Below are 27,496 nucleotides of genomic sequence, written 5' to 3' on the forward strand. Positions count from 1 at the left end.
AGGCCAGACTGAATTATAGAGCCAGGACTGTCTAAAAAAAAAGCCTCTTTTATGACCCTCCAGTCATTGGTCTCCCTCGGAGGACTACTCTTTCACTTCTATCCCTATACACTAGTGTTGCCTGTTTGTGAACTGTATACAGTTGAAAATGTATCTTCGGAATTAGTTCTATATATTTTATTTGGCATATTACCTTTTTGGAATTGGTAGCCCACTGGTACAGAAGTTTCTCTGTATGAGCTCTGTCTGATGTCTAGTTGGAATGCTGGCTCTGCAACTCTCTAGTTCTATGTGTTCAGTGTCTTAAGTTTCTTTGGTCCTTTGAGTCCTGAGACTCAGTTTGACATCCAGTCGGAATCCTGCCTGTGGAACTCTCTAGTTCTGTGTGTTCAATGTCTAAGGTTCTTGGATCATTTGATTCTCTGAGCTCAGTCTGATGTCTGGTTGGAATCTGGCTCTGGAACTCTTCTCTAGTTCAATGGACAAGTGTCTAAGGTTGTTGAATCCTTTGATTCTCTGATTCTAAAATTCGGTGGCATCACTAACTCCAGAATGAGATGATGGAGAAGAGAGCCTGGAGGTCCCTGCATCAGGCAGACTGAGTGCCAGCACCCCCAACCTCTGTTGAGAGTGAGGTGCAGGAAGTTGGTTTCCTGAGAATCTTGAATGTTATAATATGAAGGGGCTCTGGCCAGGGTTTTAGCTCAATGGTTCTGCCACCCACCCTGCAAGCGCAAGGACCCGAGTTCGATCCCCGGTACCAAAAAAAAAGAATATGAAGCGGCTCTTAAATTCATTCAAGTTTCATGGATTTGTTTTCTCTTCAGCCAAATTACTTCTTTAGTCTCAGGTCTGGTTTTCTTCATGTATGATTTCCTTTAGAGGCCCTCAGAGAGATGGAGATAGAGATTGCCTAGGAAGAAAGAGATAGTGTCCAGGTGCTGGAAAGGGATGCCTCACTCTTTGTTTTTCTTTTTCATGTGTCTCTGTGACTGCTGATCTATGAGACTTGACAGTGCTCTCCTTTTTCTGGTCCTCAGTCTACTTTGATGTATAGAGTTGGACTAGGTGCTCTCAAAGGGCCACTCCTCTCTGAGTTTCTCTGTTTTCTGTTTCTCTGGGTGTGGGTCTTTTTGCGGGTGTACCAGACTATCTGTGACTCAGTTTGTGTCTCAGAGCTCCTTACTGCTTTGTCTCTGCCCAGTCAGTCTCTAAATCCCAGCTTCCCTGTTTCTGAGTGGAGTCTCTCTTGCCTTTGTGATCCCCTGACAATAGGAGGTAAAAATAGCCCAGGGGCTGTGCTGGTGGAGATAAAAGGGAATTTGCTTTTTGTGTCCTGTGGCCAGGCTGGGGGGGCTGTGACACGTGGAGATTGCTGACATAGCTCTCCTCCACTGACCTTGACTGCCGCAATAAAAAGGGATAGCACAGCTCCCTGCTCTCACCAGTGGTGCTGAGGTGGGTGATCAAGGCTGGGTTGGAGCCAGAGGGCAGGCGGGTGGGTGAGATTGTCCCTGGGTGAGCATGGGTCTTCCATCTCAGTAGGAGAGAGTGCTCTGGTGTTTGAGGGTGTGCATGTGTGTTGAGGTTTACCCAGGGAGTCATCTAGTCACCCCAGGCTTTCTGGGTTGGAGGATCATGCCTGGGTTGGGTTCCCTGGTCCCTCAGTTTACTTGTCACTGCCATCTTCCAGTGCCTGCTGTCTAGGACTACCTAGAATCACCCAGATTTCCAGGCCCTTCTCTACCTTTCACCACCATGATGGATGTCAGTGAACTTGGGGAGTCTGCTCGCTACCTCCGCCAGGGCTACCAGGAGCTGATGAAGGTGCACACTGTCCCATGGGATGGTAAGTTAAAGTAGTAGGGAGTGGCACAGCCCTTATGGACTCAAACCAGGAGTGAGGTAGGGATGGGTGGCACTCCAGTTGGGGATTAAGGGGGACTCAGGCCAGATAACTTTAGCTTTGTACCTTTTCTTCAGATTCTGGGACATGGAGGCTAAAACCCCAGGGACAGTGTGTACTCACTGTGTGTCTGTGAGCAAGCTTTGGTTTGTCCCTCTGCAAGATGGGATGATACCATCTGCCTCCTGGAGCTGCAGTCTGTGAGAACTCAGGCTGGAAGCTGAGGCAGAGATGAGACCAATAGATCTATGTGCAGGCGGCCTCCCCATCTCCAGAGAACCTGTGCTGGACTTATTTTTAGCTCTTTCCACCAAGCCAAAGCCACTGTTTATTAGGGACAGGAATAAAGACTACTATTTATGACCTGGTTTGCTCATAGGACAATTTTAACAATAGGCAATGTGTATAGAGTGCTTTTTGCATGCCAGGCCCAGACTAGATTACTTACTGTGTCACTTCTCAACATCCTGGGAAGGTGGGGACCAGGGCCACACTCAACTTCAGGGGCCTAACAATCTCTAGAGCCGCATAGGGCATCATGCTCAGAAAGGCCTTGTGCTTGATTTACCACCTGGATATTGTCATCTTTAATTTTTTTTTGAGTACTGGGCCTTGAACCCAGGGCCTTTGTACTGAATTACACTGATAGCCCTTTTATTTTTCTTATTTTGAGATAGGATCTCCCTAAGTTGCCTGGCTTAGCAAAACTTGGATCCTCCTGCCTCAGCTTCTCCGAGTGTTGAGATTTCAGGCATGTGCCACCACACTCAGCTGCTATTTTGAATTTTTAAATAAATTTTAAACAAGGGAGCTTCAGTGTTTTGCACTGGGGCCTGCAAGTTATATAGAAGGTCCTGATCAAGGCACTTGGCTAGCAAGTAGGAGGGAGGAAAGACTAGACCTGTTGTCTACGGTCTCAGTCTCAGTCTGTCTCTCTCTCTCATTCTCTTTCTTTCTTGGGACTAGGATCTCACTATATAGCCAGGCTGGCCTTGAACTCGTGATCCTTCTGCCTCAGCCTCCTGAGTGGCTGGGATTAGAGGTGTGCACCACAATGCCCTATCAGTCCTTGTTTTTAACTGTTACAAAATTTGGGTTCTCCAAGCCAGGTGTGGTGGTGATGCCTGTAATCTCAGCACTGAGAAGACTGAGACAGATCAGTGCTAGCTCAAGGCCAGCCTGGGGTACACAGTGAGTTCAAGGCCAGCCTGAACTACAGAGTGAGGCCCTGTCACAAAAATAAAACAAAACAAAATTTGGGCTCTCCAAAGACCTGGGGCCAGCTAGCTGGGCAGGAAAGAGGCTTGGACATAGATCTGAATCTTCAGTGAAATGGGGAAGTCAAACACCTGCTGAAAGTTATGTGCCTGCTACAGTATCAAGGGGCTGCTCCATATGGGGCCTCAGGAGAGCCTCATGATGTTTTGTGTTTGAGGAAATAGGTGCAGAAAGAAAGGGATTTTTCCCATGTTGCAGGACATATATGACTGAAATGGGGATCTGAGGCTAAGTGTGCAAAACAGAAATTTTCCAATCCGGAGACTTCAGTCTCTAGGGATCCTCCTAGCTCTGCCCTGGGTTTGAAGGGGTATTCACAAGGATGTCCCTTCACAAGGAAGTTCCTGCCAGAGGGACTTTCGGGATGGGCACAGCTCTATGGACACAGTTTCGGAAGCCCAGCTGGATCCCTGGGGCTGCCTCAGCTCCTTTCAAAGTACTGATGATCTTTCTGCAACGCAGGGAAGAAACGGGTCTGGGTACCCGATGAACAAGATGCCTACGTGGAGGCCGAGGTCAAGTCAGAGGCTTCTGGGGGCAAAGTCAACGTGGAGACCAAAGACCAGAAGGTTCAGCTCTCCCTTTCTTGAGATTAGTCCCTCTGTTCCTGAGGGTGCAGCTCCTCAACTGTGGGATTCTAACTCTGGGTGCGGGAGGTTGGGAAGTGTGTGGGTGGGAATGACAAGTGAGGTCAACTGGTCCTTCTCCATCCCTCATCTTAATGACATGCCTCCTTGGCAGGTGCTGACAGTGCGCGAAACCGAGCTGCAGCCCATGAACCCACCCCGCTTTGACCTGCTAGAGGACATGGCCATGATGACACACCTCAACGAGGCCTCGGTGCTGCACAACCTGCGCCAGCGTTATGCTCGCTGGATGATCTATGTGAGCTACAGGCCAGGGCAGAGAACTATGGGAGCAGGCCTGGAGGGCTGTGGGGCCTAGTAGCAGAGGACAGAGAGGAAGAACCTAGCTGAATGTGAAGGCCATGTAGGGGTAGGACCATGTGGTGTCACTATGCCCTGCTGAGGAGGCTCAGCTACCAGTTGTGGAAGCAGAGCCACCAGCTGGAGGAGGAGCTGGGGGCAAGAGGAAGGGCTCAGCAGGGCCTGGACAACCACAGGGGATGTGGCATGGCATGTCAAGTGGCTTCTTGAGGAATATCTCAGGGGTCATAGAGTTGTGAGGATGGGGGCCTGGGAATAGGAACTTGGGCCCCTCAGACAAAACTCTCTACCTCTGCACTCTCTCCTCAGACATACTCAGGCCTCTTCTGTGTCACCATCAACCCCTACAAATGGCTCCCAGTCTACACAGCTGCTGTGGTGGCTGCTTACAAGGGAAAGCGCCGGTCAGAGGCCCCACCTCATATATATTCAGTGGCAGATAATGCCTACAACGACATGCTGCGCAGTAAGGGCTGCCTCCACTCTTCTCCTCCACCCAAGACCCCTGCCCTGGCTTCAGGAAGGCCTCTGTAAAGAACCCTCTTCCCTCTACTTATCCTGCCTGCCTTTGATGATGATGGACACTAGCATAGCATTCTGCCTTTCCAATCTAGATGGTCTCCCCAGTGCTCTCCATTTTCAGCCCTGGGTGGGGAACTGACTTCCCCAGTGCCTGCTGGTCCCTCACCTAGCTGACTTTCTTATCCCCTCTCCTTTCCTCCAGATCGAGAGAACCAGTCAATGCTGATCACGTGAGTATGGGGCTCTGGGGGCTGGGTGGGAACTGTTGGCCTTTTGGCAGGAAGAGGACAGAACCAAAGTCATTTTGCAGCATGGAAACTCAGGTGCTTGAGTGAGGCAGTAATTCCAGCTACTTGGGAGGCTGAGACAAGAGCATCACAAGTTCCAGGCTTACCTGGGCAACTTAGTGAGGCCCTGTCTCAAAATAAAAAATAAAAAGGACTGGAGATGTAGCTCAGTAATTAGTGCCCCTGGGTTCAATCCCTAGTACTGAAAAAACAAACAACCCCAAAATGCTTAGAGAAGGGCTTTTACCACCTGGATACAGTGTCTCAGCTGAAGCTAAATCAGGTCTGAGGATTTTCTCTGACCCTGTTTATGAGTGGGGGTTTTGAAGGGGATGCCCAAGCACAGGATTGATCACCAACTCCAATACCACCTTTCCCCAGGGACCAAAATCTTCTTCCTTGATCCTTTAGGGTGGTTCTAATCTGGCTAAAGGGAAGAGAAGGAGTTCCCCTCCTTACTATCCTCCTTGGTATCTCCTTCTCATCAGCTCCTTGTCTCTGTATCTTATTTCTGAGATCTTTTTTTTTTTTTTTGGGGTACCAGAGATCGAACTCGGGTCCTTGCGCTTGCACAGCAGGCAGCAAAACCACTGAGCTAAATCCCCAGTCCCTCTGTATATTATTTCTGATCCTTTCTTTCTCTTCATGGGAAAGTGGCAGATTTCTTTTTTGTTTTATTCTTGAGGTTGTTTTTGTGAGACAAGGTCTTACTATGTAGCTCAGGCTGGCCTCGAACGCATGGCAGTCCTGCCTCAGTCTCGCATGTGCTGAGATTACCAATGTGCACCACCACATCTGGCTGAAAGTGGTAAATTTCTTACATATCAGGTTTATGTCCAGCCAAGCCAATATGGATCATGTTTATGTACACACACACACACACACACACACACACACACACACACCAGTGAAAACTTGCAGCCCGGTGGTTAAGAGCAAGGGTTTTGTAATCAGATAGACTTAGATTCAAGTTCTCATGTTTCCATTTCCTACTGTGTGCTCTTGGACCTCACCCTTACTGATAAAAAGAGAACACTCCTACCTGCAGCACAGAACAATAAGGAGTCAGTGAGTTGATACATGTGCCTGGACCCATCAGGGAAAATTCAGAATTTCTGAGGACTATTTACTCATCCGGAAAATGATAACACTGCCTGCCTTAGAGTTTTCTGAGGCTTAAATGAAGTGATGGAGGTAAAGTACTTGTTCCGGCATCTGGAGCTCAGTTATGCTCAGGGAGCAGTGGCGTCACCTTGCAGGGGTGGTCTACACTGGCTTGCTTTGTAAACAGCACCTGAATGACTGACCTATTCTGGAGGGCTTGGAGTTGGGGGTACTGATTTGGGAGCTGAGTGGGGGAATGGGAGAGGGGTATCCTGTTTGAGGGGTGAAGTATTGAGGGCTGGGGCATTAGACCAGATAGGCCTTGGTGACTCATGTTTGTGTTGTCCAAGCGGAGAGTCGGGGGCCGGTAAGACGGTTAACACCAAGCGGGTCATTCAGTACTTTGCCATCGTCGCAGCCCTGGGAGACGGGCCGGGCAAGAAGGCCGTAAGACTTGCCCAGCTGGGCACTGATCCCCACTGCTTCCTGCTGGGTTTTTTTTCCCTTCTTCTTTTCTTTCTTCCCCTCCTTTTAAAATTATTATTTCTTCTTCTTTTTAAAATTTTGATTCTTCAGAGTCCCCGCCCTGCCTGAGCCTCTCACTTTGGTGGGAGACCCTGGCCTGAGCAAGGCTTGACCAGAAAAACTGTGGCCACCTCTGACATGCTGTGCATGTGTATGCGGGCCTGCTACAATGCGCCCTTCTGTAACACAGATGTGTGGAACCACACTGTTACTCTTAAACATTTTTGTGTAATTTTTCTCTTGCATTGTGACCTTCATAGTTTGAAAGAGTTCACCAAAGAGACTGTTTTTGCTATAAAGTGGTTGTTTTCTTGGTTTTCATCCACCAAAACACAGTTACCTGCTGCCGATCAGAAAGAGCAGGTTTATACACAGAGATTACCTAGCCAGAGCTGAGGGTACTGGACATTCTTAACAATTCTGTGACACATGATTTCTGTAAGACTTTTGGAAATTTTCAGCCTGGTATAGTGGCTGTAATTCCAGCACCTGGGAGGCTAAGGCAGGAGGATTGGCAAGAGTTCAAGGCTAGCTTGGACTACATAGTGAGATGCTGTCTCAAAAAACCAAAACAAGACCCAGGTGTTTGTTTTTCTTTTCATTTTCAAGGTACAGTATTCCATTCCTAGCTCAAGGGCCAGCTGTTTGGAGCTCTGTGGCTGGCCCCTGACCACCATGCATCCACCCCACAATGGGCTGCCATTTCTTTCCAGAACCTAAAGGTCATCTATGTAACAGCCCCCTTTCTTGGTCTGGTCCTGTTGAGCCTTGCTTTATTCTGGGGCATTTTTCCTTCTTTCTTTCTTTCTTTTTCTCACTCTCTTTTTCCTTTTTTTCCCCCATTTGATTTTCTTGGGTTTTTCTTTTTCTTTTTCTTTTAGTTTTGTTTTTTGATTGTGGCTGTTGTTTTGTTTTGCTGTTGACTTTTTGATGCTCTCTTCTCTTCCTTTCCTACCCTGTTTCTAAGCACCCAAAAGGTCTTTGAGGATGCTGCAGAAAATTGGGTTGGTCCAGTCACAAGACAAGCTGGCAGGGAGAGTCAAGAGCTGGCAAGGACCCAGCTAAAAGGACAGGGGGCAGGGAAGCACTGTGCAGAAAGGAGCCCTAATCATGGAGCCTAGGGGAGAGGGTTAGGCAGTGAAGCTGGGAGGAAGGCTGCCCACAGGGTGTAGAACTTAAAAGCTGTATCAGTCCCCTCCCCTTGGCCCCAAATTTGGCCAAACAGGTCAGAGAAGGCCTTGGACAGAAACATTGGATAGAACTATGTGGGGAGGGCTGCCTGTCACTCCTCTCTTACCTTCTCTCTCTAGCAGTATCTAGGGGGCATTTTCAAGTTTTGGGTTCCCTGGAGGTGCATAAGTGAATGAATGAGAACATTTGCCCTCTACAGAATCCATTCCTTTCTTCCTTTCCCTTTCTTCTCAGCCTCCTGGCATCCAGAGTAGGGAAGAAAAGGAAGGGGGAAATAGAGGAATGAGAAGGATGAGGCTAGGAGGGAAAGAAGGAATATTAGCTCAGTTTATTAAGTCCTTCTGGGCATGACATGGGAGAGGCTGATGGAGGGCTAGAACACAGGTATGGAGGGAGGCAGATATCTGGGCTTGGCCTGCCCTGCAGCTCCACTTATGTGTTCTTGAACAGGTCAGCAATCTGCTCTGACTCTTAATTTTCTCACTTGCAAATTGGGGCTAATAATATCCATCCAAAATGGCAGGGCCATTTTGAATAATAGGTATAAAATGTTTACTGAAGATAGATCTGATCACAATAACAAGAAGTGTAAAAAGGCCACCAGGAAGGTTAGGGTAGAAAGGTTCAGAACAGGAAGAGATCTTTTTAGCCTCAGAGCATCAGGAATGCCTTCCTAGAGGAGGGTGTGCTTTGACTGAGCTCTGGAGGAGAGTAGATTTTAGTCAGGAGCCCATAGGGCTTCGAGCAGGTGGCACTGCATGGGTGTGGCCGAGGAGGCCAGAGACAGATGGGGGTGTCCTAGTGTAGCCCCCTGCCTCAAGGCCCTGGCTAGGGCCACGCTTGTTCCCTCTTTCTTGTAACTCTCCTAACAGCCCTAGGAGGGTCAGTCTGTGGGGAGTAGGGGTGGTGAGATATGTGCTACTTTCACTATTAGTGAAGATTTTGGTGACTAACAGTGTCCTTCTAACTGCTGTCCCTACCCCTGCCTCACCTGCTCACCTGGTGAGATCTCACATCCTCTAATTTTATCTTCCTTCTCCCTCTCCCTCAGCAATTTCTGGCAACAAAGACTGGGGTAAGTATGGAGCCATTATGAGCAGGGCAGACAACTTTAAGCTCCTGGGGAGTGCATCCCCCTTCCCCTTCCAACAGATGGTCTGTGGGCTTCACTGGCTGCCAGTCAGTAAATGCCATGGCTGACAGACCCTTCAACCCTTGCTGACGATAGGGCACCCTTGAGGATCAAATCATTGAGGCCAACCCTGCCATGGAGGCTTTTGGCAACGCCAAGACCTTGAGGAATGACAACTCCTCCCGATTTGTGAGTGGCCACAGCGGTAGTGGGTGGCTGGGGGTGGAACAAATTAGCTCTTGTGGGAGCCTCTGGCAAGTTGGGCAGCACTGGCTGAGCCCCTGGACTGAGGGAACCCCCTCTGTTTGCAGGGCAAGTTCATCCGCATTCACTTTGGTCCCTCTGGGAAGCTGGCCTCTGCGGATATTGACAGCTGTGAGTCTGGGAGAGTGGAGGGCAGGGTGGAGAAGGAGGGTCAGTGGCTGAACTGAGCTCTTCACTCAGACTCAGTGCTGCCTGCTCTTGGCATTTCTCTCCATCCCCAGCCAGTATCTATTTCAGGCCACCTCACCACTCACCACAGTGTCACACCAGCCTCCACACTGAGTCTTCCTGCCATAGTCTCCCCGATTTTAATCTGACCATATCCTGTCCCTGCTTAAAACCTTTTTCTAGATCCTGTCACCTGAAGATGAAGACCCAGATCCTTATTTGGCCAGTCAGGCTCCTTGTGATTAGGGCTAACTAACCCCTTCACAGTCTTTTCTCTGACCCCTGAAAGGGCGGGTCTGCCCTCTGCTCCCCTGCCTCAACCTCTTGACTTAGGGTCTCCACTCTCTCTAGCTGCCTGCTGGGAGGCTCCTAGTACATCTCCAGGGTGGTTGCTTATTCTGCCTAATGTGGCCCAGTTGCCCAGACACCAGCTACCTGGGCCGCACTAACAGGTCACACACACAGAGGAGCCCCTGTGCTGACTACACCACCTTGGGGTACATGGCCAGATACTGAAGGATAAGTACACACACACTGACAAACCAACAGATAAAAACCTGCACACAGCCAAGCATGTTTGCCTGTAATACCAGCACTGAGGGAGTCTGAGGCAGGAGGATTCCAAGTTCCAGTTCTGCCTGAGCAATTTAGCGAGATCTTGTCTCTACAAACAAGAGATTTTTTTTTTTTTTTTTTTTTTTTTTGGCACCGGGGATCAAACTTGGGTCCTTGTGCCTGCACAGCAGGCAGCGAAACCACTGAGTTAAATCTCGGCCCGAGATCTTGTCTCAGTCATTCATAAATAAATAGATAAATAAATAAATAAATAAATAAATAAATAAATAAATAAATAAAAGCCCTGGGATGTAGCTCAGTGTTAGAGCGCCCCTGGGTGGTTCAATCCCCAGTACTGCAAAACAAGCAACCAAGCAACCAAACAAAAACCCCAATCTAAACCCAAACCTCCATTCACAGCCACTTCTATTCACACCCCTATACATGAGGGCGTACACCACCACATCTGGCCAGAAAAGAGGTACAAAAAATACATCCCACACAATGACACGGGTGCTGATGGAGGGACACCCTCCCAACACATGCTGGCCTGTGTGGACATAGCACCCTACACATCCCCCACTGTCTCCTCTTCCCCACCTTGTGTCCCCCATTGGGATGTCCACTCTGGGGAGGTGCAGGAGATGGCAGGCTGGTTCCCCTTCTCTGCAGATCTCTTGGAGAAGTCTCGAGTGATCTTCCAGCTGCCTGGTGAGCGTGGCTACCATGTCTACTACCAAATCCTCTCAGGGAAGAAGCCAGAGCTGCAGGGTAAGGGCCAGGGATAGAGGGAAGGAGTCAGAACCCCAAGGGGCTGTTTGGCCCTTCCTAGGCCTTGGGATGGCTATTCCTTCCATATCCTGAGGGCTGTGACAACCCTACTTCACTGGGGATTCAGAGCCCATTCTTTCCCTTATTCCTTCCTAGGACTTCTGATTATTGCTGAGCCCCTGCCTTGGGCCTCTTAGCACCATTGTTCTGCCAAAGTTCTATAGCTTCTCACAGAATAGTTATCACTTATAGTTGTATAGCTTATAGTTATATAGCTTCTCACAGAAATGGAAGTCCCTCCTGCCATCCAGAGATTAGAGGGCCTCTCGACACCACAGAGTGTCCTCCTTCCCTTTGGCAATGTGAAGTTCTATCTATAGTTTTATCTATATCCAGTGCCCTCCTTTGCAATCCCCTTGAGGGCAGTCGGCCAGTCTTCTATGTCCCAGTACTCAGCTCAGGTTCTGAGTCAGGGGAATGGCTGTGAACAGTAGTCAAGGGATAAATGAGATAAGTGGGGCTCATTCCTCAGAGAACCGCAAAGAAGAAGCCCTTCAAAAATATAAAACTAAAAAACAGAAAGGTCTGGGGTGTAGCACAGTGGTGGAGCACTTACCTGGCATGCACAAGGGCCTGGGTGCAGTGTCCAGCACTACATAATAAATTAAAATTTAAAAAGAAGCCATGGACATGGGAGTGAGGATCAAAAACCCCAGTTCCAGAGAGATCATAGAAGAGCCCTGGGCTCCAACGGGCTGGGCCCCTCTAGGGCCCACCGTGCTGAGATAGGGGAGGGAGAGCAGCCTGGTGAACAGTCTGACCCACCCTCGTTGTTGCCCTGTAACCACAGACATGCTGCTTCTGTCTATGAACCCCTACGACTACCACTTCTGCAGCCAGGGCGTCATCACTGTGGATAACATGGATGATGGGGAGGAACTCATCGCCACAGATGTATGGGTCGTGTTGGGCAAGGGCTGAACAGAGCACCTGTGGTGTGGGGGCTCATGGATATGTGGGCTGGGTGGGAACCAGGGAGCACCAGGGTCAGTGCCTAGCTGGACCCTAGAGGGGCCCATACTTCTTTGAACCCCCTGTGTTCCCCACTCCCCAGCATGCCATGGACATCCTGGGCTTCAGCACAGATGAGAAGTGTGCTTGCTATAAGATCGTGGGTGCCCTCCTGCACTTTGGCAACATGAAGTTCAAGCAGAAGCAGCGGGAAGAGCAGGCTGAGGCCGATGGCACTGAGAGTGAGGAGCCCCAACCTTGGTCTGGCCCAGCCTTCATCTCAACCCTGATCACCACCACTTCCTGTCCCTGATCATTATTAATTCTAACTCTCGTCCTTGACCTTTGCCCTCAGTCTTATCTGTTTCTGACTCCTTAACTCCAAACCCTCACCTTGCTGAGGCTAACAATGTGTTAGCCCTGACTTGACCCTGCCCAGCTTCCTTCCCTTAACTCCAGGGAAGTGCATTGATGCCAAGTGCATTGTTGCCCTCCTCCTTCCTTACCCAACCTGTCTTCTTGCTAGGTGCTGACAAGGCTGCCTACCTGATGGGAGTCAGCAGTGGGGACCTCCTCAAAGGCCTTCTGCACCCTCGTGTGCGAGTGGGGAATGAATATGTGACCAAGGGCCAGAGTGTAGAGCAGGTGAGCTGTCTGAAGGCCAAGCCCACCTGGGGACAATGGGGACAGGGTCCCCTCCTTGCCAGGTCCCATCCCAGCCTCCCTACTTCCCCAGGTGGTGTTTGCAGTGGGGGCTCTGGCCAAGGCCACCTATGACAGGCTGTTCCGGTGGCTGGTGTCTCGGATCAACCAGACCCTGGACACAAAGCTGCCCCGGCAGTTCTTCATCGGGGTCCTGGACATTGCTGGTTTTGAGATCTTTGAGGTGAGAAGTGGCTCACAGCCCCAGGCTCTGTTCTTCTAAGGTGGAGGACCATGGGCAGGGGTGAGGGTGGGCCTGGTGAGTTGGTGCACATCCCTACTCCTATGGGCCTCACTGTCCCATCTGCAAAGAGCCTGCTGAGCTGGCACCTCTTTCTCATAGTTTAATAGCTTTGAGCAGCTATGCATCAACTTCACCAACGAGAAGCTGCAGCAGTTCTTCAATCAGCACATGTTTGTGCTGGAGCAGGAGGAGTACAAGCGCGAGGGCATCGACTGGGTCTTCATTGACTTCGGCCTCAACCTGCAGCCCTGCATCGACCTCATTGAGAAGGTGGACCCAGGGTGCTGGTGCTGTGAGGAGAGTTGTGCCTCTCTAGGCAGGACTGTGCCCGTGCGTGTGGAAATGTGCTGAAGTAATCAGGTGCATGTGAGCGATTGTGACTGCATTCACATGGTGTGAAGTGGAACATGTGCGGAGGTGAATAGGTGTGCTGGGGTGGAATGTGAATGAGTGTTGAAGAGTATGTGCAGGCAGCGTGATATGGGTGTGTGCACTCAGTACTGCTGCCAAATGTGCTAGGCGCATGGGGTTTTCCAGTTCATAAAGTGCTACTGCAGCCAAAATTTTACTGGGCCCTTACAACTTCCTTGGGCAGGGCAGGGTATCTCTATGTTTGTCTGATTTTGAAACATTTAATATATCTCTTCATTGTAGAAAGAATAGAGGAAAGAAAATTAAAGAAAGCCAGAAACATTGGAAGTAAAGAAAAAATTTCATTCTTCCCACAGCCTGTATCTTGACCCTTGAGTTAATTTCCTCCAACTCCTTTGTTATGGGCAATCATTTTCTTTATTGCCATAGACTCAGTTCATTTCATATTTTTTTCTTGGAAAATGTATGTTGAATATTGTTGAAGGAACCAGAATAGGTCATGTAGCAGATGATTCTCATATAATCCTCAACTATTGGGGATTTAGGTAATTGACAGTTTTTTGCTGTTATGTCAGCAATGTTGGGTTTGGTGGCACAAGCCTATAATTCCAGTTACTTGGGAAGTTGAGGCAAGAAGATTCAAGTTCAAGGTGAGCCTGGGGAGCTTAGAAAGATCCTGTCTTCAAAACATAGAACTGAGAAGGTAGCTCAGTGGTAGAGCACCCCTGGTGTCCATCCCTAGTATCACACACAAAAATATGTTAGCACTGAAGATAATAATTTTCCCATTTGGCAGGTTAGGAAATTGAAGTTTAGTGAAGTGTAAACTTCCCATAGTTAGTATGGGAGCCAAAATGTGGACTTAGTGTCCTTTTTTGTTTCTTACCGTGTGTGTGTGTGTGTGTGTGTGTGTGTGTGTGTGTGTGTGTGTGTGTGTGTTTGCGCCATGGATGTTGGGAAGGTAAGAGTGGGTACAGAGCTGGGTGTGGTGGCACATTCCTGTAATCCCAGCACTCAGGAGGCTGAGGCAGGAAGGTCCCTGTGAGTTCAAGGCCAGCCTGAACTACCTAGTAAGACCCCTTCAAAAACAAAACTGGGGGCAAGGAATGTAGCTCAGTGGTACAGCACCTGCCTGGCAAGCGCAAGGCCCTGAGTTCGATTCCTGGTATAAAAAAAAAAACCAGAGTGGGTACAGAGATAGGAGTTTGGATTTGTACATGTTTTATAAGCAAAAAAGATAATAAAGTGTTCTGTGCTTATGCAGAAAGGAGTTGGAAGCCAAGCCACAAACTTCTCTCTGAAGGCGGGGCTCCTGAGAGCTGGTCTGGTCTCTGATCCTCTGAGGAGATAGCTGGTGTTGGGGATCTGGAATGGCTCCCAGAGGAAGGTGGTTTGGGAGACAAAAGTTTGGCTCAGCTAGGATGTTCAAGCTTGTTCTCTGTCCCCAGCCACTAGGAATCTTGTCCATATTGGAGGAGGAGTGCATGTTCCCCAAGGCCTCAGATGCAAGCTTCCGGGCCAAGCTCTATGACAACCATGCAGGGAAATCACCCAATTTCCAGCAGCCTCGGCCCGATAAAAAGCGCAAGTATCAGGCACACTTTGAGGTGGTCCACTACGCAGGCGTGGTAGGTTTCCTTTGGAACCCAGCCCTCAGCCCCTGTCCTTCCTCCCTCCTCAGGTTCCCCTCCTTGGCTCAGCCCCAGTCTCATCTCTGCTAGGTGCCTTACAGCATTGTGGGCTGGCTGGAGAAAAACAAGGATCCTTTAAATGAGACAGTGGTTCCCATCTTCCAAAAGTCACAGAACAAGCTCTTGGCCACTCTCTATGAGAATTATTCAGGGTCCTATTCCAGTGAGTACCCAGGGACAAGCTTGGCGTTTCCACAGGGGCCCCTAGAGTGGCATTCCCTGCAGTGACAATGACTAAGCCCTGTGTCTCTACTAGCTGAGCCCCCCAAGTCTGGAGTGAAAGAGAAGCGTAAGAAAGCAGCATCATTCCAGACGGTGTCGCAGTTGCACAAGGTGAGTTTCAGATGAGGCCCCGTGTGGCCCTCACCAGCCTCCAGCCCCATGCACTCCCTACCATGTCCCCTGCGCCTTGGGCGGGCGGCTGTTAAGACTTGCAGTGATGTTTAATTCCTCTCCACGTGAACATCACAGCAAGTCTGTGCTGCTTCCCGTCCCCACACTGCCTAGGCAGGGATGGGGGAAGGGGAGGGAGCCACGGGGTCTCTTCAAGGGAGGGGGATCTGGTGGGGGTGAAGACTGGTGGTTGGTGAAGGAAGAGGGCTGATTGTCACAAGGAGCAATAGTGAAAGGACACAGGTGGAGAGTGTATTTAGGCCCCTCTGCCCAGTCCTCCCAGGCCTGACCCACTGCGGCATCCAATTCTGGTTCTTTGCCCCTTCTGTGCCTTCTCCCCACTCTCCTCACTCCCAGGAGAACCTCAACAAGCTGATGACCAACCTGCGAGCCACGCAGCCCCACTTCGTCCGTTGCATTGTCCCGAATGAGAACAAGACCCCAGGTAGTGTCCCCCAGGTGGGAGGGATGCTGGAGGAAGGGTAACTGGGAAGAGATCGGAAAACAGTTCTCTCCTTCACCTCCCAGGGTCTATACAGACTCACAGTAAGCCCTGGCTGTGGATTATTTCCTTTCTCTAGGGCCTGAAGTTGTGTCCTTAGGCCTCTAACCTTTTCCTTTAACTCCTACCTTGTCCAGGGGTCATGGATGCCTTCTTGGTGCTACACCAGCTACGCTGCAATGGGGTCCTAGAGGGGATCCGGATCTGCCGCCAAGGATTCCCCAACAGGCTGCTCTATACTGACTTCAGGCAGCGGTGTGTGGCTCCTCACTTAGCCTGTCCTTCAGTTCTTCCTTCAGCCCCTTTCTCTTGCCCTTAGCTCCAGGTGTTAGCCACAGCCTGAGGGGCTTAAAGGCATATGTCAGGACCTACGGGAAAAAGAGGTTTGAGCCCCTGAGGAGGAGGCAGGGAAAAATGAGGGGCTGGGTAGGCATCCCTGTGGAAGACTGGTGGCTCAGACCTAGGAAGAGCCTGGGGAGAGAAGCCAGTAGACTTGGGGTAAATGTGGGAGATGGGGCCAACAGGCCTTGCAGATGACTTCAGTATAGTATCAGAAAGAAAGAGGAAAGACCATGGGGACTCCCAGGTTTTGGACCTGAGCAATTGGGGAGGTGGTGATAGATTTACTGAGATACAAGCAGGGTGTTTTGATTTGGAGGAGGAGAAAGTAATGGTTTGAGCTCTGCCTTGAGCATATCAACTCTGAAATGTCTCCAGCAGGCACCCTAGAAGAGAAGTCAAAGAGGAGATTAGATTGTTATTCTGGAGCTCAGGGGAGCAGGCAGATGTAGATTTGGGAGTTGAATGAGAATTTACATGGACTGGACTTCATATAATGCCTGGCACATAGTGAGCGCTCTGTCAACACCATAAGCTTCCTTTTCCTTCCCTTGATAGGTTTGATTTTGTCAGATTAAAAGTGTTCATTGTTCCTTCCCTTTCCAGGGATAACATGGTCATCCACACTGTTCCTCATAAATGTCTATACAAACAGAGGGGCACACACCAAAAAAGGTAGCAGAGAAGACATCACCATATTGGGGCACTGTATGTGCAGGCATGCGTGCAACTGCTTGCACCCACACACAGTTTGTGAATTTGTTTTCATGTAATTATCAGTCTCAGAGATTGTTCTTTATCAATAGGCCTAAGTCTGCATCATCATCCATTTTTTATGGCTGTTAAACATTCCATATTCTAGTGAATCATATACTTTGTTTAACAAACCCTCCTAAACTGGGCACGGTGGTGCAACCCTATAATCCCAGACTCGAGAGTCTGAGGCAGGAGGATGGCTGTGAGTTTGAGGCCATCCTGGGCTACATAGTGAGTTCAGAGCCGGCCTGAGCTACACAGCAAGACCCTGTCTCAAAAAACAAAGCACAACCAAGCAAGCCCTTCTAGTGAGGGAGCGACTTTTTGTGTTTGGGTTTTTCCTTCAGAGTGTGACCACATCACCCCTGAGCCACATGGCCTCATGCACATGGGCATGTATCTCTTTAAGGGGTGGACATGCTAGGAACCCTTGCTATTTTTGAGTAGAATTCTCTCACAAATGTTTCTTGTTTCTGATATCCTATATAGCACATTACCTTTATATTTTTCACCTTTAAAAAATTATGAAAGTAGCACTTTGTGAAAACTGCATCCTCTTTAAACACTTATGGCGTGGCCGGGCATGGTAGCACATGCCTGTAATCACAGCACTTGGGAGGCTGAGACAGGAGGACCACCATGAGTTCGAGGCCAGGCTGAGCTACCTAATGAGTTCAAGGCCAGCCTGAACTAATATTGAGACCCTGTCTCAAAAAAATAAATAAATAAAAATAAAAACTTACTGAGTACATTTAAACACACGCTCCCAATCCCCAGGATGGTGACACTTCCCCTGCGACCTTGTTCAGTGTGTACCCTTGCAGAGTCTGTGGCCACCTCTAGGAGACCAGGAATGACTCCCCTGTTACCCCAGTGGCCTTCTCTGTCCTTGGCTTCCCCTTTCTCAGTGGCCCGTGGCCTGTCCTCTCCTCATCAGCCCTGCCCTGGTGTCCTAGGTACCGCATCTTGAACCCCAGTGCCATCCCAGATGACACCTTCATGGACAGCAGAAAGGCCACAGAGAAGCTGCTGGGCTCAGTAGACATTGACCACACTCAGTACCAGTTTGGTCACACCAAGGTCTGGCCCTCTGGAGTTAAGGCTCACCCCAGGGGAGGATGGTCACACCGGGCACGGGCATATCCGGCTGCCTCCCCTCTGGTCCCCAGGTGTTCTTCAAGGCTGGGCTTCTGGGGGTCCTGGAGGAGCTCCGTGACCAGCGTCTGGCCAAGGTGCTGACACTGCTGCAGGCACGAAGCCGGGGCCGCCTTATGCGCCTTGAGTACCAGCGCATGCTGGGAGGCAGGTGGGTGTGAGAAGGAATGGGTGGACAGGGTGAATTTGTGGCCACTGTCCCTTGGCTCACAGAGCCACCAGGTTCTCTACCTTCTGTCAGATTATCTCCTGTGGATGTTTGGGGCAAGGTTCTGTTCTGTACCCCTGGGCCCCAAGGCTCCATTTCCACATCTCAGTTTGGGTGAGAGCACCTGCAGCTCCAGTCCTGGCCATCCTGGAGGTAACAGTGACATCCAGTGGTTTCCAGGCCCTGGGCCAGATACTTCATTTGCATTTTCTTGGTTAAAATGTGAGGCAGTTCTAAGAGGTAGGTGTTGTGAAAATCCCAATCTAGGGCTGGGAAGTGAGCCTAGCAGTCTGACCCCGGGGCCTGTAGGCTTAACACTCCCCACCCCCTCTCTGTCTTCACTTCTGGAGGGTTCCTAGACATTTGGGCCTCAAGACCCCCTGCCCTGTGGTGGCGAAGGGGTGGCAGATGTGTGGAGCCTAGGCTGCTCCCTCAACCTCACCCCTAACATAGGAATTAGGTCTTCCTCCAGAGGGCTCTTGTGAACACTAAGTGAGATACCAGGGGCAGGGGGTTAGTGGGATGCCAGGATAGGTGCTCAGGGACCCTCTGGCCTCCCTTTGAAGAGGGAAGCATAGGGCTGGCTTCACCGGAGCTCCCTCTCCCTAGGGATGCCTTGTTCACCATCCAGTGGAACATCCGTGCCTTCAATGCTGTCAAGAATTGGTCATGGATGAAACTCTTCTTCAAGATGAAGCCGCTGCTGCGCTCAGCACAAGCTGAGGAGGAGTTGGCAGCCCTGAGGGCAGAACTTCGAGGACTGCGAGGGGCACTGGCAGCTGCTGAGGCCAAGCGCCAGGAGCTGGAGGAGACTCAAGTCAGCGTCACCCAGGAGAAGAATGACCTGGCCCTGCAACTGCAGGCAGTGAGTAGGGAAGAGTAAAGGGCTCCCCTTGGTGACTTGCTATCCTAGGCACTCCGAGAACCCAGGCTGCTCTGAGGAAATGCTATGGCCAGGGTGGCCCTGGAGTGCTCTGGATGCTTAGGCCTTACATAGGCCTTCCTTCCTGTCCTGGAGGGACCATGAGATGAGGTCTGTGAGCCCATGTCTGTGCCCAGCCTCCTCACCTGTGGGCCTTAGCTGTCCATGTTCCCTGATGGTCTCACTCCTGGCGTCTCATGAACTTGCAGAGGAGGCCCACCTCCCCACTTGTCTCCTCCTGGCTGCCCCTGAAACAGACCCTTGCTTCCTTCTCTGAGTAAGGGCCATGGGAACCCAGGTGGCAGGTAACAGGGTCATAGCTAGAGGGGAGGGCCAAGGGTCTGAAAACTCCCCAAGTCTGCAGTGAGAATTGTCCTTCCTTCAGCGAGGGACGGTCTCTCGGGGGTCCCTCAATGACTGTGCGGAGCTCAGCTTGCCTGCCATGGCCGACCTGCCCCTCAGAGGGCCTCAGCCCAGTGCATGGGAGTAGGCCATGGGCTTTCCAGAGCTCTTCTTCAGGTTTCCCTCTGGCTTGCTCCAGCCCGCCTAATTATTATCCTCCTGGTGGTCCCTGTGCATCCCTCTCTCTGAGCCCTCCAGGGCCTAAAGGAGGTCAAGGTATTGGTCCCCAGAGCCCAGCAGAGGGTGAACATTAAACCTTTGCATGGACAGAGAAGTAGTTTCTTTTCCAGGCCTGGCCTCCTGTCCCTCAATGGACTCTCAACTTGGCCCCCACCCCGTGTCCCCTCCAGGAACAGGAAAACCTGGCAGATGCCGAGGAGCGCTGCCACTTGCTGATCAAGTCTAAGGTGCAGCTTGAGGCGAAGGTGAAGGAGCTGAATGAGCGGCTGGAGGATGAAGAGGAAGTGAATGCTGACCTGGCTGCACGCCGGCGCAAGCTGGAGGATGAGTGCACAGAGCTCAAGAAAGACATTGATGACCTGGAGTTGACACTGGCCAAGGCTGAGAAAGAGAAGCAAGCCACTGAGAACAAGGTGTGGGCCAGCTGCAGAGAAGGGCTCAAAGCCCAGGGCCCAGGCTGGGACCAAGCTGGGGCCAGGCAGCTGCATGTGCCCCTCCAGACTCTGCTGGGCCCCTGCTGTGCACCCTGAGGCAGGTCACTGCCTCCTGTGGGCCTTGATTTCCTCATCTGTCAAATGGGGTGGGCAGCACTAATGTCATGGCTGAGGGTTCAGTGTGTAATTGCCCTTTGATAAGCTTGAAGTATGGGGCCTCTCGTACACTGTAGGTGCTCAGCAAATTCTAGCAGTTATCTGTCCCCAACTTCAAGCCGCTGGAGAGTAGGAGTGCCATATTCCTACCTCTGCATCCCCTAGATGCTTCCTGTCATTGAGCACTCACAACTGTTGTGGTTCACAGCACTGGTTGTACTGACTCCATTATATAGGAGGGAAAAGTGAGGCTGGGGCTGGTAAGCTGCTTGCTTAGGCTCTCACAGGTGTGCAGGGCTGAGCCTTCGCCCATTAATCCCTCCACACAGCCCGAGGAGGGCTCATCCTTGAGCTGGGAAGCATGGAGGCTTACAGTGAAATGATCACAGCTAGAAGGGGTGGTTGCCACCACCTGGCAGGTGGTGGCTGCTCAGACCAGAGTGCAGGGAGGGACTTCCTCACAGAGACCCTGGCCTTGGAACAGGTGAAGAACCTGACGGAGGAGATGGCCACACTGGATGAGTCAGTGGCCCGGGTGACCAAGGAGAAGAAAGCATTGCAGGAGGCACACCAGCAGGCCCTGGGCGACCTGCAGGCTGAGGAGGACCGTGTGAGTGCGCTGGCCAAAGCCAAGCTCCGGCTGGAGCAGCAGGTGGAGGATGTAAGTCAGGGCCACTCTGGGGGTTGTGGGGGTGGCAGGCAGGTGCTGGCGAGCCAGAGCTGAGCCCCGCCTCCTCCACAGCTGGAGTGCTCCCTGGAGCAGGAGAAGAAGCTGCGCATGGACACAGAGCGGGCCAAGCGCAAGCTTGAGGGCGACTTAAAGCTGACACAGGAGGCTGTGACAGACACTGCCCAAGACAAGCAGCAGTTGGAGGAAATGCTGAAGAAGTAGGTGTGGGGCTAGCAGGCCCTCCCGAGCCTGACTGGGTCCTCCTTCCCTTCTGGATGGTACCAGTCCCATTTCTGAGGAGGTTCAGTGTGTGTGTGTCCGTGGGCAGAGGTACTGAGAGATGGGGGTCACTAGGGCAGGGGTAACGTTCTGCCTTTCCTGGACCAGGGCTGAAGGCAGCAGGGTCCAGAGCAGCAGGAACATGGGGTGTGGTCACTTAGGGCCTTGGGGAAGTGCGGGCTGGGGGACCCCAGGTAGGTAGATGGCAGTTAGGCCTGGGTGGTTCATCCTACCCTGTGCTCCCAGGAAGGACTCGGAGCTGAGTCAGCTGAACCTGCGGGTGGAAGATGAGCAGCTCCTGGGTGCTCAGTTGCAGAAGAAGATCAAGGAGCTGCAGGTGTGCAGAGGGCCTGGGAGGGCCAGGCCAGGTCAGAAGCCACCAAGCTGACACCCTGTTCACCCTCCCCCAGGCACGGGCTGAGGAGCTAGAGGAGGAGCTGGAGGCTGAACGGGCAGCCCGGGCCCGCGTGGAAAAGCAGCGGGCAGAGGCTGCCCGGGAGCTGGAGGAGCTGAGCGAGCGGCTGGAGGAGGCGGGTGGTGCATCAGCTGGCCAGCGAGAAGGCTGCCGCAAGCGCGAGGCTGAGCTGGGCCGGCTGCGGCGGGAGCTGGAGGAGGCGGCACTGCGGCACGAGGCCACAGTGGCCACCCTGCGGCGCAAGCAGGTGGACAGTGCAGCTGAGCTGGGGGAGCAGGTGGACAGCCTGCAGCGGGTGCGGCAGAAGCTAGAAAAGGAAAAGAGTGAGCTGCGCATGGAAGTGGATGATCTGGGTGCAAACGTGGAGACCCTGGCCCGCAGCAAGGTGTCTGCCTTCTTCCTGACTACTGACCCTCCCTGACTAAATCAGTCCTGGCTAAGGAGCTGACCCTGTCCTCTGACCCCAGCTACCTCGCCCAGTACTGAGCCCACAGCAGCCTTCACTAAGTACCTGGCCCTGCCCCCTGGACCCATATATCTGGCATCTAACCCTTAGACCCCTGCAATTCTGACCCCAAACCCTGACTCCTAAATCCCATTCCCTGACTCCAAGTCATTTTGACCCAGCATTTAATTCCAACCTCAGACCCTTGAACTCTGACCTAATATATTATCTTGACTTTCCTGTTTTGAACCCAACCTTGACCTCTGACCTTTATACTACTTAATCTTAACTTCTGATCACTGTCCTCAGCTGGCTCCAGATCTGGTATCCTTACTTTCACCTGACTTGTCCTTGGGACCAATCTAGGCCTCCTACTTCTGAGGCCCCTGTTGAGATGTGAGCCCAGGAGCAGAATCCCTGACTCCAAACATGGGGCTTTGATTTCCCTTCAGTTCCTGGGCCTTTAGCTATTCAGTTCCTGATCCAAGGTCCCACCCCAGATCCTACCCTCTGATGCAGACCTGTCCTGACCCCAGGCCAGTGCAGAGAAGCTGTGCCGGGCCTATGAAGATCAGCTAAGTGAGGCCAAGATCAAGGTGGAAGAGCTTCAGCGGCAGCTGGCAGATGCAAGCACCCAGCGCGGGCGGCTGCAGACCGAGAATGGTGAGGCCAGGGTTCAGCTCCCACCCCAGGTGGGGTCTGCCTAGGTACTGCCCACACCCACCTGATCTGCCTGCCTGCAGGGGAGCTGGGCCGCCTGCTGGAGGAGAAGGAGTCTCTGATCAGCCAGCTGAGCCGTGGGAAGACCTCTGCTTCCCAGAGCCTGGAGGAACTTCGGAGGCAGCTGGAGGAGGAGAGCAAGGTTAGCCAGCACTGGTGACTGTCGCGTGGGCAGGTGTGCACTGGGGCTGTTGGCCCTGACCGATGCTAAGGCCACTGGTGTCCCTGCAGGCCAAGAGTGCACTGGCCCATGCAGTACAGGCTTTGCGGCATGATTGTGACCTCCTTCGGGAGCAGCATGAGGAGGAGGGTGAGGCCCAAGCTGAGCTGCAGCGGCTGCTGTCCAAGGCCAACGCCGAGGTAGCCCAATGGAGGAGCAAATATGAGGCAGATGCTATCCAGAGGACTGAGGAGCTAGAGGAGGCCAAGTGAGTGTCTGGAGGCCAGGTCATCACCACAGGTTTACGTCTGTGCCTGAGCCCTGGTGGGGAGTGAGGGGGTTACAGAGGCTGTTCTGCTATAGACCACTTTCCCTATACGTCCTCACCCTGTCTGGTCCGTGGCCCAGAAAGAAGCTGGCCCTACGACTGCAGGAGGCAGAAGAGGGCGTAGAAGCTGCAAATGCCAAGTGCTCGTCACTGGAGAAGGCCAAGCTACGGCTGCAGACGGAGACAGAGGATGTGACGCTGGAGCTGGAAAGGGCAACTTCAGCGGCTGCTGTGCTGGATAAGAAGCAGCGACATTTGGAGCGGGCTCTGGAGGAGCGGAGGCGGCAGGAGGAGGAGACACAGCGAGAGCTGGAGGCGGCACAGAGGGAAGCTCGTGGCCTGGGCACTGAGCTCTTCCGGCTTCGGCACAGCCATGAAGAGGCACTTGAGGCCCTGGAGACATTCAAGCGGGAGAACAAGAATTTGCAGGGTAAGACCTAGTGTCGGGAGGACCTTAGCATTACCCTGGAGCAAGGGTGAAGGAAGTAATCTGGATTGGGGCTCGAGTCATGGGAATGGCCTCTCAATGCCCTGTCCTCTCTGTAGAGGAGATTAGTGACCTCACAGATCAGGTCAGCCTCAGTGGGAAGAGCATCCAGGAACTGGAGAAAACCAAGAAGGCACTGGAAGGGGAGAAGAGTGAGCTCCAGGCCGCACTGGAGGAGGCTGAGGTCAGGGATGTCCACAGGGATGGGTGGATGCTGACCCATGATTCCCTGGTCTCTCTGCTCCCTGAACACCCCCCACCCTGTCCCCACCCATACTGCGTACTCTATGTTCCCAGGGGGCCCTGGAACTGGAGGAGACAAAGACTCTGCGGATCCAGCTGGAGCTGTCCCAGGTCAAGGCGGAAGTGGACCGGAAGCTGGCAGAGAAGGATGAGGAGTGCACTAACCTGAGGTCTGGCTGCTGCCCTTCTCCCGGCAGAGAAAGGACAGAAAGCAGTGTCTGTGCCTATGGTGGCATGCTGAGCTGGACATCTAGTCTTCCCCTGCCACATGGCTTTCTCAGGTCCCCATTCCAGAGGTGAACCTCCCGGAAGCTAAGGGAAACCCAGGGTCACACAGGTCAACCCAGAGTTTACTCCATGTCTGTCTCTGGGCCTCACTCTATAGAGAGCAACAGGTAACACAAAGGGCTTTAAAACAGGGCAGGAAGACTCCTCCCCCAAATGGGTCTCCATCCCCAGCAATCCTTGGGCATTTGTGAGGGCACGTGGGTTGCTTGTGCCACTCCTTTCTCACGTGCCCAGCCTACCCCATATCCTGCCTTCCCACAGGCGCAACCACCAGCGGGCCGTGGAGTCTCTGCAGGCTTCCCTGGATGCAGAGACCCGGGCCCGCAATGAGGCACTGAGGCTCAAGAAGAAGATGGAGGGTGACCTCAATGACCTGGAGCTGCAGCTGGGCCACGCCACCCGCCAGACCATGGAGGCACAGGCAGCCACACGGCTGCTGCAGGCCCAACTCAAGGAGGAGCAGGCAGGGCGAGACGAGGAGCAGAGGCTGGCTGCGGAGCTTCGAGAGCAGGCACAGGCCTTGGAGCGCCGGACAGCATTGCTTGCTGCTGAGCTTGAGGAGCTGCGGGCTGTCCTGGAACAGGGAGAGCGCAGCCGGCGGCTGGCAGAGCAGGAGCTGCTGGAGGCCACTGAGCGACTCAATCTCCTGCATTCACAGGTAGGGATGGGACAAGGATGCCCACAGGAATGGGGGCAGAGGGGCGTGCTGGTCAGCTGAGACTCTGCTTCCCCCTAGAACACAGGTCTCCTGAATCAGAAAAAGAAGCTGGAGGCAGACTTGGCCCAACTGAGTGGGGAAGTGGAGGAGGCTGCCCAGGAGAGGCGGGAAGCTGAGGAGAAGGCTAAAAAGGCCATCACCGACGTGAGGCTCAGCAGCAGGATTGGGGGTGTGCAGGGCAGAGCCCAGAGGAAACTCCCTGGGGCTTGTCCCCTTCTGAGCACACCATCTCCTCCACAGGCGGCCATGATGGCCGAGGAGCTGAAGAAGGAGCAAGATACAAGTGCACACCTGGAACGGATGAAGAAGACCCTGGAACAGACCGTGAGGGAGCTGCAGGCCCGCCTTGAGGAGGCTGAACAGGCTGCCCTTCGGGGTGGGAAGAAGCAGGTGCAGAAGCTGGAGGCCAAGGTACGTGCGGCTCTGCAAGTCCTTACCCAGCAGGGTGGGTGGCGGGGCAGGCTCAGCCAGCAAGCCCACCCATGGCTGCCCGCAGGTGCGGGAGCTGGAGGCCGAGCTCGATGCAGAGCAGAAGAAGCATGCTGAGGCCCTTAAGAGTGTGCGCAAACATGAGCGCCGGGTCAAGGAGCTTGCGTACCAGGTGGGTGACAGGGTCTACCCTGGGGGGTGGCCCCGGAGCCAACCCAGTTTGGGCACACCCTGAGTCCCTTTTGCCTGCCTAGGCTGAGGAGGACAGGAAGAACCTGGCTCGAATGCAAGATCTGGTAGATAAGCTGCAAAGCAAGGTCAAGAGCTACAAGCGCCAGTTTGAGGAGGCGGTGAGCACACTGGGGTCTGGGCACCCGGGCTGGTCAGGATGCCAAGAGTGACTCAATTTCACCTGTGGCTCCAGGGCCTGTTGGTGGCCTGCGGCCAGGTAAGGTGGCAGTACAGGCTCCCCTGAAGGGTAGCAGCTCCCTCCTTCTGGCTCAGTGATGGACCTCAAATCCCTAACATCCCCAGAAGAGACTGAGCTGTCTGGCCCCAGGCACTTTCCCTTGGCTAGGCCTGGAGGTGACCTAATGGGCAGGGTGGCACACAGACATGTCTTGAAGGAGTTTCCACTTCCTTCTTCCTGCTGTGAGTCCTGGTGAGGGGTTAGGTGGAAAAAGTGGAGGACCCGAGTGAGCATTTCAGTTTCTAAAGGGGAATCAAGGCCTTGCATGTGTCCCCAGGAGCAGCAGGCCAGCACCAACCTGGCCAAGTATCGCAAGGCTCAACACGAGCTGGATGATGCAGAGGAGCGGGCAGACATGGCAGAGACGCAGGCCAACAAGCTGCGGGCACGGACCCGGGATGCCCTGGGCCCCAAGGTGAGGGGTCTGAGGGGCACTGCCCTCCATGTCGGGAGTGTGTGGGTGGAAACAGGTGTTACAGCTCACTCTGCCTCCCTTGCCTCTTAGCACAAGGAGTGACAGCCTGAGCCCCCATGCTCTGAGGAGGGACATTTGCTGAGATCCTGTCTTCTTTTCACTCCCATCTGCTGCCACTTACCCTCCTAAGCCCTGGAACACCCTGAATAAATGCCTCGTCTGCATCAATAGCTGTGTCCTTATTCCTTGTAATTAAAAAGAGGGAAGGGAACAAAATCAGGTCCACATCAGTCATTTAAAATAAAGTTCTTTAATAGTCTCCGTTTAATTGGTTTATTTGCTGTTAATAAATTGGCAACACAGGAAGGGCCAAGGATAAGCTCCCGGCCAGGCTCCTATGTTTGGGCTCAGGCAGGAGATGCTGCCCTGAGGCAGGGCAGGCACAGCCACCTCATGCCCCAAGGGATGGAGAGAAGAGGTCCCCCACTTCTTGGGGAACCTTCTGGGATGAACATAGCGGCCAATGAGCAAACAGAACCAGAGGAGCTAAAGGAAGACGAGGGAGGGAGAGGTTGACAGATGGGCAGACCTGGGGGAAGGTGGCATTCCCTGGTACCCCCAGGCCTGCCCAAGGCTCAGGACCTCTGCCTGTGCCCAGAGGCTCAGCTCACAGATGGCGGGCCCATATCTCCTTTGCCACCCCAGGACAGCCAAGAGCCTGGACAGGAGCTCAGACAGAGCCATTTTCAAATGTCCTCTTCCTCTGGGCAGTCCAGCAGGGCCCTGTGTTGTGAGGGATGGGTGGGCATGGTGTCCCTGTCCCGATCATGAGGCTCCCTCATGATCGGGGGCCCCTAGACCCAGGGGCCGAGGGCCTGTAGGATGCTCCCTCCCACCATCGAGCCTGTACTTCAGGACCTGGGACAGGCAGGCAGCAATGGGGAGGCCAGAGAGGGATGGAACAGGCAGGCGTGTGGCATGGGCACCCACATACACCTATGCTGGCGCTGGCCCCGGCCCAGCAGCCTCCCAAGGCCTGACCCCAGGTCACTCCTCAGTGAAGTCCTTGTCTATGTCCATGTAGGGCTCGTCAATGTAGCTGACAAGGGCAGAAGGTGACTGGCGGTCTGGGTTCAACAGGATGGACACTGTCTCCTTCCAGTATGAGAAGCTGATACAGGAGCTCTGAGTAAAGAGAGAGGGGCTAGAGGGTGCCTGGATGACCCAAGCCAAGCCAGAACCCTGAGGGACAAAGAGCAGCCTATCCCATGATCTAGGTGAGGACACCTCACCTGAAACAACCCTCTGAGGGA

The 27,496-nt window shown here is 52.8% G+C and overlaps 2 protein-coding genes across 6 annotated transcripts in view; one reads left to right on the forward strand and one right to left on the reverse strand.

Moving 5' to 3' along the window:
* Positions 1-1,562: 1,562 nt before the first annotated feature.
* On the forward strand, positions 1,563-26,502 carry Myh7b (myosin heavy chain 7B). 2 transcript variants are annotated; one of them, XM_013066707.3, is made up of 41 exons: positions 1,563-1,849; positions 3,647-3,753; positions 3,926-4,069; positions 4,441-4,597; positions 4,856-4,883; positions 6,395-6,491; positions 8,812-8,835; positions 8,989-9,081; positions 9,204-9,267; positions 10,552-10,650; positions 11,501-11,604; positions 11,765-11,903; positions 12,188-12,306; positions 12,398-12,547; positions 12,707-12,877; positions 14,428-14,607; positions 14,701-14,833; positions 14,927-15,003; positions 15,421-15,508; positions 15,703-15,820; positions 17,617-17,740; positions 17,830-17,966; positions 18,633-18,888; positions 19,698-19,940; positions 20,602-20,778; positions 20,860-21,005; positions 21,313-21,403; positions 21,477-21,866; positions 22,463-22,589; positions 22,670-22,788; positions 22,878-23,074; positions 23,215-23,564; positions 23,681-23,805; positions 23,919-24,034; positions 24,414-24,810; positions 24,889-25,014; positions 25,111-25,281; positions 25,367-25,471; positions 25,554-25,649; positions 26,046-26,183; positions 26,274-26,502. In XM_013066707.3, exons 1-41 carry the CDS (start codon positions 1,759-1,761, stop codon positions 26,283-26,285), a joined length of 5,826 nt encoding a protein of 1,941 aa, XP_012922161.1. In that variant the 5' UTR covers positions 1,563-1,758; the 3' UTR covers positions 26,286-26,502. The 2 variants fall into 2 exon arrangements, with proteins under 2 accessions (XP_012922161.1, XP_021102628.1); XM_021246969.2 differs by lacking the exons at positions 1,563-1,849; positions 3,647-3,753; positions 3,926-4,069; positions 6,395-6,491 and having other exon boundaries at positions 4,461-4,597.
* The window catches only part of Trpc4ap (transient receptor potential cation channel subfamily C member 4 associated protein), a 78,135-nt gene continuing 77,116 nt past the window's right edge, over positions 26,478-27,496 (reverse strand). For all 4 annotated transcript variants that reach the window (XM_004867884.4, XM_004867886.4, XM_087188919.1 and 1 more), the window contains exon 19: positions 26,478-27,368. In XM_004867884.4, coding sequence (XP_004867941.1) covers positions 27,231-27,368 — 138 coding nt within the window. In that variant the 3' untranslated portion in view covers positions 26,478-27,230. The remainder of the gene's footprint in view (positions 27,369-27,496) is intronic.

This window comes from Heterocephalus glaber, unplaced genomic scaffold (assembly GCF_053883595.1).
Source record: "Heterocephalus glaber isolate CG9 unplaced genomic scaffold, H.glaber_assembly_v1.0 deba00001532, whole genome shotgun sequence".
In the NCBI taxonomy this organism is placed as follows: Eukaryota; Metazoa; Chordata; class Mammalia; order Rodentia; family Bathyergidae; genus Heterocephalus; species Heterocephalus glaber.